This window comes from Trachemys scripta, chromosome 10, assembly GCF_013100865.1.
Source record: "Trachemys scripta elegans isolate TJP31775 chromosome 10, CAS_Tse_1.0, whole genome shotgun sequence".
Classification (NCBI taxonomy): Eukaryota; Metazoa; Chordata; order Testudines; family Emydidae; genus Trachemys; species Trachemys scripta.
The window spans coordinates 9,790,616-9,807,956 of NC_048307.1; the positions used below are offsets into that span (position 1 = coordinate 9,790,616).

General features: G+C 44.0%; 1 protein-coding gene across 2 annotated transcripts in view; it reads right to left on the minus strand.

Moving 5' to 3' along the window:
* Positions 1–17,341, minus strand: part of SDK1 (sidekick cell adhesion molecule 1) — a 646,617-nt gene that overhangs the window by 18,792 nt on the left and 610,484 nt on the right. For both annotated transcript variants that reach the window (XM_034784003.1, XM_034784002.1), the window contains 3 exons: positions 13,494–13,655; positions 12,085–12,210; positions 2,377–2,541 (listed from right to left, as the gene is read on the minus strand). In XM_034784003.1, coding sequence (XP_034639894.1) covers positions 2,377–2,541; positions 12,085–12,210; positions 13,494–13,655 — 453 coding nt within the window. The remainder of the gene's footprint in view (positions 1–2,376; positions 2,542–12,084; positions 12,211–13,493; positions 13,656–17,341) is intronic.

Here is a 17,341-nt window from a genome sequence, read left to right on the forward strand (position 1 = left end):
TGCCTATTTCTCCCCCATAGCGATTCCAAAGTGCCCAGGTCTCCCTGGCCTCTGATACTCCAGTCCTGGATCCAAACAGAGCCCTGCTGACTCACCACAAATGCCACTTCACTTGGAGGATTGGGCCTTCCCAGAACATCACCCAACAGCACTCGCAAGGGTTGCAGTTGGTGCCTGTGGGTAATGTCCAAGCACTCTCCAGTGCCAATGCACCTCAACCCAAACTCTCAACATCCCTGTTATTCTAGTTCTACCCCTCACCCGCTGTCAGTTTAAATCATCCTGACCAGCAACATCCCGGCTATTCAGAGAGTTTGGTTCTATTCCTACCCACACATTCGATGTGGCCCATCTTAACTCCAACCGTGCCTCAGTTTCCCCAGCTGCAAAATAGGTAAATGACATTTACTCTTCTCTATAAAGTGCTTTGAGATCCTTGGTTAAAAATGGTAACTACTATTATTATTATTCCTTTCCAGTCATCCCCTTTTTCAGGGCATCTCAGCCATGAGGGGCAGCATTCCCACTAGGGCATAGATCATCAATTGTGCATAACCACATTGCAGTTAGCGAGACAGAGAAATACCTGCTGAAATGGCTGATTCCAGGAAACCTATTTCAATTGGGACCAAAGCCATAGTTGAACCCAAGCCCCTGAGCCACACGCCTCTCCTAGCTTTCCTACGGCTGTGAAGAGCACTTTACTGCCCAGACTCCCTGGATTTAAACTCAGCCGCATTATGAGCCTTATGATGTGGGGGGCCTGATTCATCCCAGGGCACTGGGAATTCTGTAGCAGTGAAAAGTGGCTGCCATCTCCCCTCTGCTGGGAGGCCAGCACGGACCAATAAAGTCAAAAAGGCAAGTGGTGCAGGCCAGGTTGGGTGCTGAATGGACCATCCAGCTGTGCTAGCCTGTAATGCTTTACATCTTTTATGCCTGTGAATCTCAATAGAAACTTCTTTCTTTCAGGCTACAATTTGAGATAAACTTTAGAGCATCAAAAGAAAGTGAACTAAATAATTCTGCTCAAGTGGAGAACATACAAATGGGAAACTCTATGAGTTCCTTTGAGGAAACAATTGCTAATGGGAAGAGAGGACGGCGGGGCTGACGTGATTCCAACTACAGAATGTCCCTTTAGATTTTGTGTGAAACTACAGAATGGAGAAACACTCTAATATGTGAAGTGGGTTCCCCTTCTCCCTTGCGCTTGGAGAGGAATGCAGTGAGACAGTTCACGCAGAAATCCAGAGGTAATTCTTAGGGGCTAAGTGGTTAGTTGCACAGGGACAAAGAAGAGAATGAACACAACAGCAACAGTAATAGTACCATTTACTTTCCCTTTCTGCTGTACAACAGTTGAGGGGTATATGTGCTCTTTACCCCAGGAGCAAAGAGATAAGTCCTGCTTCAGATACTGGCACTGCCAGGCCCACAGGAAACTCCAGAATTTTGAATCACAAAGCCGTTTTAACAGTTTGCCTAAAAGCAGCTTGGAAGGAGGAAGCAAGGGTAAGAAGACACCTGTGCAAGGCCGTAACCAGGGCAGTTTCTCCTGCTTCAGCAACAGGCCACCAAACTCCAGCTGCGGGGATACCAATGGAACATAGCAAGCGTCAGCCTAGTTTACCTTTCAAAGTACCATCACTCTCCTTCTGGCAAGTCTTGAACTCTGAGTTCAAAGAGATTTCTGAAGGGTGTTCAGGCCACATCTCTACACACTGGAGATAACCACAACAGAGCTGGCAGGGAGGTGTGTGAAGAACATCAACAATCCAACCCATACAGACTTAGGCCTGATGCTGTGATGGAAGTCTTTTCATTGAGGTCAGTGCAATTTGGGTAGGGCCCTTAGAGAATTTGACTTGCCAGCAGAAGGATACAGTTTACTCTGCCAGTAAATTGCACCTAGCACATTTTTGAGAGCGATATATACAAAATAACACAGAAATATCTACCCCAGGAGACTGGGGAGGGAATGGGCCCAGGTGAAGAGAAGAAACAGAAAGGGAATTGAGGAGAGGGAAAAAGCAAACAAATCACAAACTGTATAGTCATGTTGCAATACATGCTAATTTACATGCAAACTCCTGGGGGAGTTTCTTCAGCAAATATTAAAGTGGTAGGCACCTGTTTTCGAACAAAATGGTTTCCCTCGAGAGAAAGGCCCACTGTAAAATCAGTATCTGATTCATCATTGCATCATTCTGGTTTTAACAGGAGTTCAATGGGGTTTCATGGCATAAAGGAACATAGCAGTTTTTTAAGCAGGGCCTCAGTGCTTTATTTTAACTGTTGGCTCTGGTTTTCTCTCTTCTCTTTCCCCACAAAGGAAGCCTAGTGGGGAAAGTATAATACAGAATGCATGATTACCTGATACTGCTGCAGATGGGATGCTTGGTTCTCCATAGCCAAACTCATTTACTGCAATCACTCGGAATTCATAGTTCACCCCCTGTTTTAGCTTGTCCAGGCCGACTGTGTAGGAGGTAGCGCTGCGGGGGATGTCCTTCACAAACGTATCCCACAGTCCTTCATCTAGGAAAGCAGCACACGTACAAAAGAAGAGCATCATTAGCGTTATTACTGTGCACTCTTTCCCCTGTTCCATGGAAATGAGTTGCTATTAATCATGTGTTTCAACATGAGGCAATTTCCATGCCTACCTGAACTACTGCTGTCCAACACAGCACATAAATCAAACCAATGTGGTAGGCTATGGAGCCACAGTCATTCTAGGTTGTGACTGCTTTTACATGATGGCAGGATCCAAACATGAAACCTTCACATGGGTGACACTTACAGATAGAACTTGGAGTGTGATGAAACCCTCCCTGTTCTATGCCCCAGGACTTTTCAGCTTGGAAAAGAGGAGACTAAGGGGGGATAAGATAGAGATATATAAAATTATGAGTGATGTGGAGAAAGTAGATAAGGAAAAGTTATTTACTTATTCCCATAATACAAGAACTAGGGGTCACCAAATGAAACTAATAGGCAGGAGGTTTAAAACAAATAAAAGGAAGTTCTTCTTCACACAGCGCACAATCAACTTGTGGAACTCCTTGCCTAAGGAGGTTATGAAGGCTAGGACTATAACAGCGTTTAAAAGAGAACTGGATAAATTCATGGAGGTTAAGTCCATTAATGGCTATTAGCCAGGATGGATAAGGAATGGTGTCCCTAGACTCTGTTTGTCAGAGGGTGGAGATGGATGGCAGGAGAGAGATCACTTCATCATCGCCTGTTAGGTCCACTCCCTCTGGGGCATCTGGCATTAGCCACTGTCGGTAGACAGGATACTGGGCTGGACAGACCTTTGGTCTGACTCAGTACGGCCGTTCTTATGTTCACAATTAGATAATCTAGATATTCAATAGCCATATTAATATTTATATTGATAACCATCCAGAGCGTGTATGACACTGTTTTCCTATGACACAGGCCATATTCTCATATCTACAATGAAAAGATGTCATTTTCAACAAGATAGTCACTGCGAGTGGTAGGATAAAAAATTACAACTGTGATTAAAAACTCTGGCCAACAATTTTGAACTTGGGACCCTAACATCAGGCTAAGTGTCCTATTTTCCAGAGATGATCGGCAAACGTACCACTTCCATTGACTTCCCACTGATGAAATATGGCACCATTTGCGTGTGTGGGAGTAATGCTTATTGCCACAGGAGCATCCAAGCTGCAGTGCTGAGGACAATGGGTCAGATCCCCAGCTGATGTAAACTGGCATGGCTTCAGGGCCCTGGCCCAATGACTATTCATTTTATTTTAACATTTTTGGTCATTAATTTCCATTTCCCCCCAGTATGTCTTAATGACAATATAAAAATAGAAAGACAAAGTCTGCACAAATACAGTGTACGAGATGCTTGCACTGAAAGAAAGCCCTCTGCACTGAGAGTCTATCACGTCCATGATTTCTTCTGACGAGAGGTGCCACCAGTATAATAGTAAAGTAAAAGCCAGCAGCATTATCATTGGTGTCATGTTCTGGTGCTGCAATGTCAGGAGCAGAATCTGTTCTCACTTACTCTAGATTTACCTTAGCACAAGTCCATTGAAGTCATTGAAGTTATTCCAGAGTTACGCCAGTGTAAGTGAAAGCAGAATTTGGCCCTTAGCCTATTCCTTTGCAACAGGAAATAATGGGCAGAACTGAATGATTTATGCTGTAGGTGCACTTCCATGTGAATGTTTTAATTTTGCCATAAGTAAATACTAATTTGTAATGCGCTGCGTGTCCCCCAAACTGCATCTGTTCTGATCAAGATGATTGGCAGTCCCAAGTGGACTGAACAAGGAGGCTGAAGATTTTATTATTCTGTCCACATTGGAGAAATACTAACGAATAGGTAAATTTTCTGTCATGTTTAAAATTCAGACCAATACATTATTCACCCTCATTTTCAGAGTTTAATGAAGTTATCATAATGTACCATTGTTATGAATTATATTTTTTACAATGTGTGTAAAACAGAAGATAAAATATTGACTTCCCATATATAGGGCAGTGTAAAGCGAGATTATTTTCACTATGCAAAGCTAACAATGCAATATAAAAGGTTGGAATGTTTTTTACTTGAAGTGGGTGGAGTGTGGATACATTTTCAAAGAGTGTTTGCTGCAATCACTGACACTAGATCCTGCATCTGATTCTATAAAATATTGTCATAATTGCGAGAACTGAATGAGTTTTCAGAAACACATTTGTAAATATTGATACAGAATTTCAGCCCACTGTGATTTGGTTTAAAAGCAATTCATTTGCACCGCAAATTGCTTAGGGGGTGGAAAAAAATAACAGAATAAATAACAATTTTTCCAACACTAATTTCAACAGGAACAAACCTACCACTCTCTCGCTGTTGTTCTTAAAATAGTCCAGGAAATCATTTGTATAGACAGTGTGCTAAATTCAGCAAAACTGCTGCAGGGAGCTGTAAAGTCAACCTCACAGTGCAGCCTGCATCCAAGGGGAAATTACTCCCTGAGGACTGATGGTGGCATTTCTGCCTCTGTCCTGCCCCAGGGCTATGCTGGAGAGGGTGGCGAAGAGAAGACACAGCTGTATTTTATATCAGGTTATCCATGGAAGTTTGCTGGTGGGCATTTCTTCAGAGAACCACTGTATCAGAGGAATTCCAGTTGCTCTGACCACCAACACTTTTGGCTCACATTCAGCTCCAATCCTAAGGGGATCGCCTCCTGAAGCTGGGCCAAAATGGAGCCATTTTCCTCACATCCCTCAATCCAAACTCTGGGGACTTGTGTGAAATGGAACCCAGATTCCAACTACCCTCGGTTTGGGCCAGATTGTGCCCAATAGGAAACCAGCCATGCAGAGCTGCACAATGCTAGGAAGGACTGCAGTTGGGCTGACCCATGCACTGCAGGCAGGAAGATGGAGGAAGGCTCCTTGTTCCCTCTCCGTTGCACAACACATGCACGCACCAGGCACAATCCAGTCCTTTGGATTTGCAAGACTCAGACCTGGCCGACAAGACTTTGTCCTGTTCCTGACAGGAATACTTGGGTCTGCCTGTTTTGCACAGTCAGGCTAAAAAGACATCTTATTTTCATGGCAAACTTTGCTATCCAATGTCAGCAGCTCATCTGAGAGAGAATTCATTAGTGAGACACCTAAGTGGGCGGAGGGGGAAGGGAAGATTGTCTTCTGTATTAAGTGGAAAATCATTAGCATATTGTACACAACATTTCCCACACAGGTCATGGTGAGGAAAGATTTGCATGCCGAAAACTAATATCTCAACAGTGTATCAGTACAGAGAAACCACTGAGAGAAGCAAAGTTTGCACCACTGATTAACACCCCCCAAAACAGATGCAAGTCTAGCCGTTCCCACTCAATTCCTGTTTAACGTACTGTGAGCTTCAGCACAGCTGGCAATGGGGATGCAGGCATATTGCTCTCAATTGCTTTTGCCTCAATAACATCTGCCCATTCCTTCAATTCATATTACCTTTCATTGGGTACGCGGAATCTGATAGGAGGGGTAAATATATGACACAAAAGGGAGAGTTCCTTTGAAAAATAAATCTTTTTTTCTTCCTGTTTTTATAAATGCTACACCGCATCAAGGCCCAGCCTCATTTCCTGCTGACACAAGAATCTGATCTCTATCTTCCAGCTTCAATTTCTCCATCAGAGTTGAGAGGCATGCGCCTGTGTGTGGCGAGAAGGCTCTAATCACTCTAGAAGACACTAACCACTCCTACCTATCACCATGTTGAGCCTGGGCTACGCACACAATTTATTCCTCTAAAGCGGTGAGCAATGTTGTGCACTGCAGGTGTTCGAACAGACGCCACACCAACATGAAAGCTTGATATCATGGACAATTAATCAGGGTCTCTATGCTGCATAAAACTGTCAGTCAGTAACAGAGGCTTCTGGTTCTTATAAGACAGGCTAGGTGACAAATGACAGCCATGCTGGAGCTGGGGCTAGATGGAAACCTGTCAATTATTCATTTCTGAAGCACTAGCTTTTCTCTCTTTGTGTAATTGGAGAGCTGTGTTGTAAAACTTACTAGTAATCATACATCAGGAGATTTACAAGAATAGAAACTCCTGATCGTTAGGGCTTCCTGTACTTGGTCAGTGTTCATCAGTGACAAGATTAAAATGTTAATTTCTTGAGTCAAGGGAAAGGTTTGGGTTATGATGCCAACTAACAAAAGGACAAGAATGGAAAGTGAAGGCTGACAAACTGGCACTGCACGCAGTTCGGAAGCAGGAGCAAATGAAAGGCCCGATGGCAGGAGCCAGAGATGCAGCTGCACCCTTCACTTTGAATTTACTGAATTTTGCTGGTTTGTGTCCATGTTAAACACAGAATTTACTTATTTATTTAAAAATAAATAGAAAATGAAAAAAAAGAAACATTACCCAAGAGACCAGAGAAGAGCTAGAGAGAGATCAGTCCTCAGGGCTCTGGAAAACAAAGTGCCTCAGCCATCTAGGGGAGGGAAAACCCCCACGTTGAGTAGAATGGTTCTTCCTGAAAATGTCTGCCCTCTCGGGAGAGTAATTTTGAGGACAAAATACAATATTTGCCTGATTTGTCTATGTCCTAAATATAGTCGTTATGGCTATTTGGGGCTTATTTGGCCCATATTAGAAACCATGATAACTGGAAGCATGTTTAAATGCATTTTCCTACTATAGGGTTAAGCCATGCCCTCCTACAGGGAAAAACCAGGTCAGCGCCGGGAAACTTTGCATCATCCTGTCCTGGGCATGGGGTGTCTGTCCCAGAAAGCAGGCTAATCCATGGCCTGCCTACCCTGGAGATATCCTGTGATCTGCAAGGAAATACCACAGATCTCAGGGCATCCGCAGCAGGCCAACATAGGCATTAAGGCACAGTGCCTCTATACCATTCCCTCCACACATCCGTGGCAGCATGGATCCCTCCGGAACCATGCAGAAATCCCCCCTTTTGGGAGGCCAGTGATGTTGGGGGTGGGGCGGGGGAGTCCGCAACATTATCCATGAGGAAAGCTGTGGGCTTGGAGGGGGACAACTCTATGCAAAGTGGTGCTCCCCAGGCCAGACCTCTCTCCTCACCAGTCACAGGTCTCCAGCCACATGGAGGGGAAGCACACGGGATGCCACAGTGTTGCAGAACGCAGATAAAGCCACTTAACTCCACTCTCTTCCCTGTGGTAAAATTGGGGCCATTTGGACAGGTTTGCCATTCTCTACCTGTTCTCTGCACGTAAAAGAAGAGGGCATGATCTGATACACACTACACAAGTGGCCTAGTCGAAGCCTAGGTGATGTTTACTGTGAGAGTGCCAGAGACTTCCCAGTGGCATTTACTTCATGCAGGAGGAACTGACCTGGAATCTATTTCTCCTGCCACAGAACGGAGGCAGGACGGGAGAGACCTCTGTTTTTCTGAACATTCTCCCACTTGCCCTGACATCTCTGAAAAGACATTGCTTTGTCTGTTCTGTGCCAGTGTCTGAATTATATGGTAGATGTGGAGGAGGTAGGCAGGCTGGTCACCTGACATAGCTCCAGGGGAACAGCAGAGAGGCAGGATAAATACCCTTACCTGTGTATATAAAAAGAAAAAGCAGCAGGACAGAAGGATCTCTTTGAAACAGAGCAAAGAACAACCTGACGAAGTGGCAACTCAGAGCAGAGGCCAACGTTTATTACACTAAGCCATCCTCCTTCCCTGGTGGAAGGCAGCTCTGGCACAGAGATACAGCAGGAAAAATGAGATGATACAGCAGTTAATGTTTTGGGTAATGAGGCCTATAATAGAGACCACCTGAGATCCAAAGCCCTAAGGTAATGGTACGGTGTTTAAATATCGACATCATGTTAAAGCTTTTTATTTGCCTATTAGATGCTTCTGTTCTTGGCCCCAGAAAGATGGAGACCTCCCCTTTCTTGCTTTGTATATGAACGGCACACGTCTTCTCTGAAACAGCAATTGTTCAGAAACAGAAAAAAAAAAAGTCTCTCCAACCTGCTCGGTAACAACCCAGAAGGCAGGAACAGCTTCTTTGCATTATATTAAAAAAAGATGTTTTTCTGAAATGACCAGCACTGGCAGCGGCAATTAGCCCCCTTCTTTTGCTGAGCTCTAAATTCAGATGGCAAATTCCTGCATGCAGGGATGAGGAAGAATGAGATATTTAAAGGAAGCTGAAGCCTGCATGAAATAAGCAAACATTGCACTTAGTCCCTGTCCTCACTTGGATCACATTTCACGCTCTCTGCAGCTTCAGCCAGAACTAAGAACGGGAATCTAGCATACAAATGGCCAGTTCATGTGCTACAGCAGTATGAATAGGATTAAAATAATCGGCGGAGGAATTAAATGGTTTAACAATCAGGTCCTGAGAGCAGGGGCACTAAGAGACCTCTCCCCTGTTTGTTTGCAGGCTCAGTCGAATGGGGCCAGGATGAGTTAATGCGGCTCAGGCCTGCCATGGAAGGACCATTCTCTCCACACAAACAGGGCCGGCTCCAGGCACCAGCTTCTCAAGCAGGTGCTTGGGGCGGCGGCTCCGGAGAGGGGCGGCACGTCCAGGTATTCGGCGGCAATTCGGCGGACGGTCCCTCACTCCGCCTGGGAGCGAAGGACCACCCATCGAATTGCCGCCGCAGATCGCGATCGCGGCTTTTTGTTTGTTTGTTTGTTTTTTGTTTTGTTTTGGCTGCTTGGGGCGGCTAAAACCCTGGAGCCGGCCCTGCACACAAAGCAACAGCATTCTACGAATCCCTAGGCAGTGCACGTAAAACGTTCACTTAAACGATGAGCCACGCATGGCAATGCGAGGGAGTTGTGGTATAGCCGTTGCACTGCGGTGTTATCTGCTACATGGAAATGCTCCTTCTGAAGTCTCGTAATTTGTTTCCACAGTGTTAGGGGAACACATTAGAGCTCGGGGTTTCCCACCTTCAGCGAGATGTGAGTGACAGTGGGTTCACCAGGATATCTTAAAGAAAGGTTGAAGCTAATGGATCTCCTCTAGTTGATGTATGCTTGTTTTTTCAGCACAGCACTTAACATTTTCTTGCTAGTAGGTGATAGGTAGTGGGATGTAGGCCTCACTCTCAAATACTCGTTTTATTGAGCGCCATTTTTCTGGACTGGTAAACGTTGGCTACCAAGCTTCAATGACTGTTTTGTCTGAGTGTTATAGGATGGCCCCTTTAAGGGTTTTGGACTTAGCTCCACCTGTGCCTTGTCTGGTCCTAGCTGATGAGTTTGGGCTTGGGCCAGTGGTTGGGTCAGGTGACTGAATATCTGATGATGGCAATCTGGGGATGAGGCTTCCAATAAGAGTGGGTCTGTTCTCTTAGACAGAGGGAAACCAGGGACTAAGAAAGACCTAGGGAAGGTCTCTTCAGAGAAGCCCAGAGTCCGGGATAAGTCTGATAGCTCCTTTGCCTTGAGTGATCTGGGGAGGTGAGAGAGCTGGGATTTGAAATCTTGATACAAGTGTAACCAGGGAGATACATCTGCGAGGAGGCTATTGCGGGGATCCAGAGGGGACCAAGGTCAGAGAGGAGTGGGAAAGAGGCTCTCCTTACCAGTCAGAGGAAAAGGCCTGGCTGGAACTACCTGCAGTGGGGATCAGGAACAAAAACTTTAAGAGGCTTGGCTTGAGGAAATGCTAGGCAGCAGGAACTGGGTTGTGGAAAGAACTGGTGAGACCAGTGAAGGGCTGAAGAGACAATGGAGGGGGTGGAAGGTAATTCATTTTAGTTTAATATGACATTTGAACTGCACTGTTTTAATAAACCACCCCACCCAAGATGGGCTGTTGCTCAACTCACAGAAGTCTGGGTGCAGTTATTGGGAAGATCAAGAAAGAGAAACTGAGGCAGCAGCAGGGCCCAAACCCAGTTCATGTAAGGCCTTGTTAAACTTGGACACTCCAATCCCTGAAGAATGTGCACATTTTATGAGCTTTGTTTGAAAACCATTATCAAGGCTGAGTTCTCGAAATTAGGAAAAGGTAATGGAATCACAGTGGAACCTTGGAATTCTGTCAAAGGCACGAGGGAAGCCTATATCCCTAGAGCAGAAGATCACAATAATTCAGTCTATGGTCTGGTCAGATCTCAACAGCTAATCAGTACTGGGAGAGTGCCAATGAAAAACCTTAGTGGAATTCCGTCGGCGGCACTCCTCCCTCTGGCACAGGTCTGAATTAACGTCCAGCATTAGTTAAAATGATGACACCGCTGAAGGTGCCATCTGTCAGAGCAGATACAAAAATGAGGCTTTGACCCCTTATATGGTGTGTCTAAACTTGGAATTTGGGGCTTGAGGAGACATACCCACGTGAGCTCTCATTGAGTTAGCGCACTAAAAACAAAATGTAGCCACATCAGTGTGAGTAGGGGGATGGCTAGTACGTGCCTTTCAGCGACCCTAGGCATGTATATGGGGAGGCTAGCCTGTCGTGCTGTTGTGGCTACATTCTAACTTTAGGGCTAGCATAGGGATGTCTCCTTGAGCTGGGAATCACACCCCCATCTCCAAGTGCAGATGTACCCATAGTCAATAAAGATCCCATGACATACGCAACTACCTCATAATGCGACCCGATATAACACGAATTCGGATATAACACAGTAAAGCAGCGCTCCGGGGGGGGCGGGGCTGCGCACTCCAGTGGATCAAAGCAAGTTCGAAATAACGCGGTTTCACCTATAACACGGTAAGATTTTTTGGCTCCCGAGGACAGCGTTATATCGGGGTACAGGTGTAATAACTTTGTTGTCTTGATCGCATTCCTCCTGTAGAATGAATTGGAGATGTTATGCTGTATGCCCACTGCAAAAAGCCATGTTTTCTTACTGATACAGGATAGCTGTTGCATTCTGCCCAGAAGAGATGTATTTCAGTGGTGGCTCTGTGAGGGGGGGGGGGTGATAGCTCAGTGGTTTGAGCATTGGCTGGCTGGCTAAACCCCAGGTTATGAGTTCAATCCTTGAGGGGGCAATTTAGGGAACTAGTGTAAAAATCTGTCTGGGGGTTGGCCCTGCTTTGAGCAGGGGGTTGGATTAGATGACCTCCTGAGATCCTTTCCAACCCTGATATTCTATGATCCTCAGACAGAGAGTTGGCAAAGTGCTTGAGGATCCTTCTGCATTAAATGAGCTGCATACATGTACGTTATTTTAAATTATGAATAATATTAGTTCCTTAACTGGCAGCTTTATTGGTGACATCTGAGGAAAACTGGCACAGTACTCATGGCAATTTTCTGTGACTATTGCCAACCGGAGGAAATATGACAATTAACATAGCAATATGTTTACAGAAGGCAAAAATAGAAACTATGTCAAAAACACTTGGTGGTGGGCATTTAGAAAAGAAAAGCTGTGTCTTTCTTATCTTTTCTTTAAAAGGTCCCATCACTCTGCTTCCTGGACAAATAAATTCTTCCAAACTATTACACGGTGGCTAGGACTATGGTGTGGACTAAAGGGAACAAGTTCCCACCACCAAATCCTGTCCACATTTTACAGATTTTTTTTTTCTCAGTAGTAGTTCCTCCTACCTGATGGCCGTGCCTCTATGATGTAGCCAGTTGTGGGTTTGTCCCCTGAATCTCCCTCAGTCCACTGCAGAGTTAGCCCAGAAGCAGATTTTGTAGCCAGAATTTCTTGAGGGGAGCCAGGAGACCCTAAGGGATGAGACCAGAATAGCAAACATCAGGGGGTGTGAGAAGTGATCACATTACACTTTTAACATCTTCAGAAATATGCACATAAAACCACACACAGAAGCTAAACATATACACAGGGGAAACCAGTTTAATGGGGTGCTGGCCCAAATCTTCCCTGATTCGAGCACCACAGATTAAAATATCAGTTGCTGGGTTTTACAGGGGTACTCACATCAACTAAGCAGACAAAAAAACAAAAACAAAAAACCCTGTTACTTTCACCACTTACATCCCTTGCAAACATCTGCATATTATCACTGGTATTCCTGCCTACAGAGTCAGCCCAGCACCATCCCTGGAAACTCAGAGATCAGCAGCAAAGACATGCTGCCTGTTCAGTCATTCAATACCATGTCATTAGCACATCTGACTGGACTAGTAGTTATAATGCCTGTGATGTGGGCATCAGGATGAGTTAAACTGCAGCATCATGTATCACCATCGCATTTACATGGTACAGAAGGTATTTCAAGAACATTATAACTGTTGCACAAACATTACAGGAGAGCTATTTATGATCATATAGCACCTCCAAAAGATAAGATCACAAGGGAAGGATGCAATGAGAGAGGTGGAGGGTAGCTTCTGTTTGATTAAGAGGGCAGGAGACACAAAATAGAATCGTGCATGAATACTGCACAGATGCTTTAAGGACTACCAGTCAGCCAGAGATCATTGTAAAACCTCTAATTTTTCTTGCTGTAAACTGTAATGATTAAAATGAATCAGCTGTTTATCAACAAAAAATCTTGTGCACAAACTAAGTAGTCAGGGAGTCTGAAGTTAAGCCTGCTGTTCCCCACTCTTTGCATATGGTGAGTATATTCATGTGTATAAACAATGTATGTCAAAACATAAAGACACGAGGGAATGTTTCTGAACTCTCACCAGTTTTGCACCCAGGAAACTTAATCCAGGTCTGGATCAGGAGTGTGATCGGTGCAATCAGAATCAGGACCATGCTGTCAAGGCACAGCTTTGAATTCCCTTGGCTGGTCGGTTTGTCTTTCAATTTATTTGCACAGGTTTTTGCAGTCAGTTTTTTTTTTGGATTTCATAAAAAAGGAAAAACGTTTTTCATGGAGTGTTACGAACCCACTAAATCATGCCTAGAGCCCTTGTGACTCAATTCTTCCTCGGACTGGAAATGTATTTGCACATACACTGTATGACTCCCTGCTGTTGGATTGAATTAAAGTAATTGGCTCTGGTCTGTTGCATGTCGCTAAGGTTCCACTTACCCTCTGCTGGCCCAGCTGTGATGTTGGCTTGTAGCTCGGGTCCATAGGTGATGGTTCTGGCTTGCACTCTGAATAGGTAGGTCACCCCCTTGGTGAGATCTCGGACCTTTAACCAGTGCTGCCAATTTCCTTTTATGTCCACAGTCACCACCTTACTCACCCCTGGAGCAGCGCCAAGATGAAAAATAAGAGAGAGTCTCAATGCAAAAAAGCAATTGAGCAGAGCTTATCATGTCTAGATAAGTAAAATTATCTCACAGTTTGCTAAGAAAGTATTTCTTACAATTAGTGGGAGTTTAAGTAGTGATAATAGCCAATTTTCAGCACAGATAAGTATAATTAGAGTTTAAGCTTGATAAGTGGGTACTGACAAGAAAAAAAACCTTACAACACAACTGGGAAATTACCACGAGACTGCACGCAACCTCACTAATTACACAGGGAAAAAAGGAGGCGGTAAATGAAGGGGACTGCAAGCGACACAGCTCTTCCTAAGCCAGAGCTGCTCCGTGTGGTGTCTCTTTGCCCTGTATCTTGCAACACTAGTCCAAGCAAAGAAATATTATGCCAGATTCATCTTTGCCCTGCACCTTGTACTTTCCTTTACAAAAGTGTGAAGTGAGTGCACCATGGGTGTAAACAGTTACCATTCTGACTCAGTAGTGTTTTACCCTGAAGTAAATGACCACACCTGGTACACTGCAGTGGTGAATCTCATCAACTGCATTATTATTTAACGGGACAGTGAGATCCTCCCCCTTGTTCAGGCCCCTTTAGGCCAGGGGAAAAGGACTGGAGTAGCATAAAGGGGCCCTAAAAGTCATGGCTTGGTCTTGGGAAGAATTCCCTCAGTAGAGGCACAGTGGGGGACAAACATTCGGCTGTCTTCCAAGGACCTCCTCATAAGCCATGGCATAGGGGGTGGACCCAGGGGCAATACTGGGCATGGGAATGATGTGTCGGGGTGGCGCTGTAGCATGCAGCACTGAAGAGATTCCGGGCAGCACTACGACCCATAGGGCAGCCCCAGGAGGTTGTCATAGCTGAGACAGATCCTCAAGGTTGTCTGAGTTGCACTGAGGGACTCTCCCGCTCCTGGAGGAGCCCAGGATCAGGACGGCGCAAATGTGACTTAAAACGACTTCAGTGGCACTTTCCCCAGCGCTGCAATTTCTGTACTGTGATTTGTAGACCCTTACCCCTATATTCTATACACACACATTTCTTTAACTATGTTACTGTCATCTCTTTGGATTAAGCCTGCAAGAATTTAAAGGATTCAATTTACTTTTCACTCTTTACACAACACTTTCTCTCACGTGCATTCCTCTCTCGTAGAACAATGAAAATCAATTCAGTTTCTTTCACTAACCTTTAGAGTCAATTTCACAGTCAGATTCTCAATGATGCCCTATTTAGGTTGCAAAAACTGCAGAGGAGTGATTATTTGAAAACAACTGTTTTCACTGGAATTTTCTAAAATAATTACATGGAAACATTTCTTAAGTTTTGTACAAATTGTTTTACAAAATTTTGGAGCTAATCTGAGTTGACAATGTCCTTTTAATATTTGCCAGTGAAATAAAGGTATGTAGCCCTTTCCAGACAAATACAACAGGTTGCTCTGTCAGGAGGAGTGTACTAGTTTTGCAGTATTCAGGGAAATACATTATGAATAGAATTTCCAGTTTTTGATATAAATTTTATGCAAATTAACATCCATTTTCAAGATGCAGTTGTATTAGTTAAATTAAAAAAAAATTTCCAAAGGGTTTTTGATCAAAATTTCATCCCACTTACAACTTCCTATTCAAAGAATCCTTTCTTATTTAAAGGAGAAAAAGCTCTAAGCTGCAAAACTTCTCTCTCCGTATCTAGGTATATTATTTAATTTCTCAGTGACAAATGTGGAGACATAATCCAACAAAACGCTGAAAAGCAAGAACCTCGGAAATTTCAAACAAGCTTTTCCCCCACTCCCCCCCTTAAACTGTGAAAAAAGGCTCCAGGGTAGTTTTGTTGTCAGTTATTGGTAAAACATAACATTATAAATGTCTAAATGTGAATGATCGGGAGAAGACAGCACTAGAGAAGACACTGTAGGAAGAAGGTTTTAAATGGTGCTTAGAGCACAGTAAGAGACAGGTTGTTCCAAGTCCTACGAGAAAAGGCACAAAATCCTGAGTTGGAAGAGGAGACAAAGAAAACAGATTTAGGGAGGAGGATTTGGTAGCATTCAGGGTATAAGTGGGGCAGCCCGAGAAGGGGAAGACAGCACAAACAGACATGGTAGGGAAGAGCAGAAAATGGTGAAGATAAGGGTGAGTGGGTTAAACTAGATGCACAAGGAGAGAGAGGGATCTGAGAAGTAGAACAGAGGAAGGGGAAATTATTTATTGCTATCAAATATGGAGATGAGAGGGTGACACTGGAGTCTCATTTTTCCTTGTCCCCCCCTACATTGTAATTGCCATCCATGCCAACTAGTTAAAAGGGAAGTCAACAAATACTGAAACAGAAGTTCAGGATAATCCAGAGAGTATTTTTACAGATACACTGTGAAACAGAGTACCCAGACTCACACATCACACATTTCTTTTTATTTTCAGCAAAGGGCTCTCCAAAACTGGAGCATGAACTTCTCTTTCTTGGCCAACTGTGAGCGAAAGGAGGACAACACATCTACAAGGAATGGGTTCCGATGGATCAAGGGGATTTGAGGCTGCAGTCCTCTTTGCAGCTCCTTCTGTTCTCTCTAGCATCCAGCTGCACATGAAGTGGGTCCCTGATGACCACCTTTTAGGTGGTGCTTTTAGCTTAGACTTTACCCATCCCAGTTTGCTGGAATCCTGAGGGCAACTCTGAACTCTGTGAATTGCTCATTCAAGGGCCTCTGAACTGGTTAAATACTTGGATAGCTCTAGAAATTTTTAGCAGGTATATTTTTCATGAAGGTTCATCAAGTTTGTGCTTCTTCGCTGTACACAGGAATGGTAGCTGCATAATATCTCATTACCCTGACATCCATCACCAGCAACTGATCAGACACATAGTTTTTGCCATACCAGTAATCAATATAGTCCGATATCCTGTCTCCAGCAGAAGCCAGAATCTGATGCTTCAGAAGAAGGCAATCCCTTCACATGTAATGCAGCTGCCAACTGTGCAAATCTGTAGATGTTGGGCAGGGAAGGGGGAAATTCCTTCCTGGCCCTACAAGCAATCAGATTATATGCTGAAGCATGACATTTGGTTGATTGCTTAGAAAGCCCAACTGCTTTCATGAAAGGATTATTTCAGTACCGGACAAGAATACTTGAAACACTAATATTTCCACATAAAAGATGGATTCCCTTTAAGTTTAATGTATGAGAGAATAAGAAGCAGGAAAACTCCAAAGTATGTGAATGTCCTTTATGTCCCGTCCCCATTTCCTGGTCAGAATTATGCATCCATTCTGCATTAGCTCTTCATGCTGTAACTCTACTAGCAATAAAGGGTAAAAGTGCTTTTATTCTCCTGCTTTCATTTCTGAGTATGACTTTCCCCATGCACAAGACATGGAAAGTCAGCTAGTAAGAAATCCTTTATTCCTTACAGCAGAAACAAATGCTAGTGATTGATATCCTTATTTCTTCTGAAAGAAGTTTAAAATGGATTGGCAATGGTTGAAATTACTCGACCCGCTGTCACTCTGCCAAAGCTAGACATCCTATTGAACTACTGGAAATTTATTAGGAATATAAAAAATATTAATAACTCCCTCCCTAAACTTTTTAATCTTTTCTAACTCATCTTTAGAATGATTTTACATTTGTTTTCAGAGAGATTGCCAGTTCCTTCTCTGC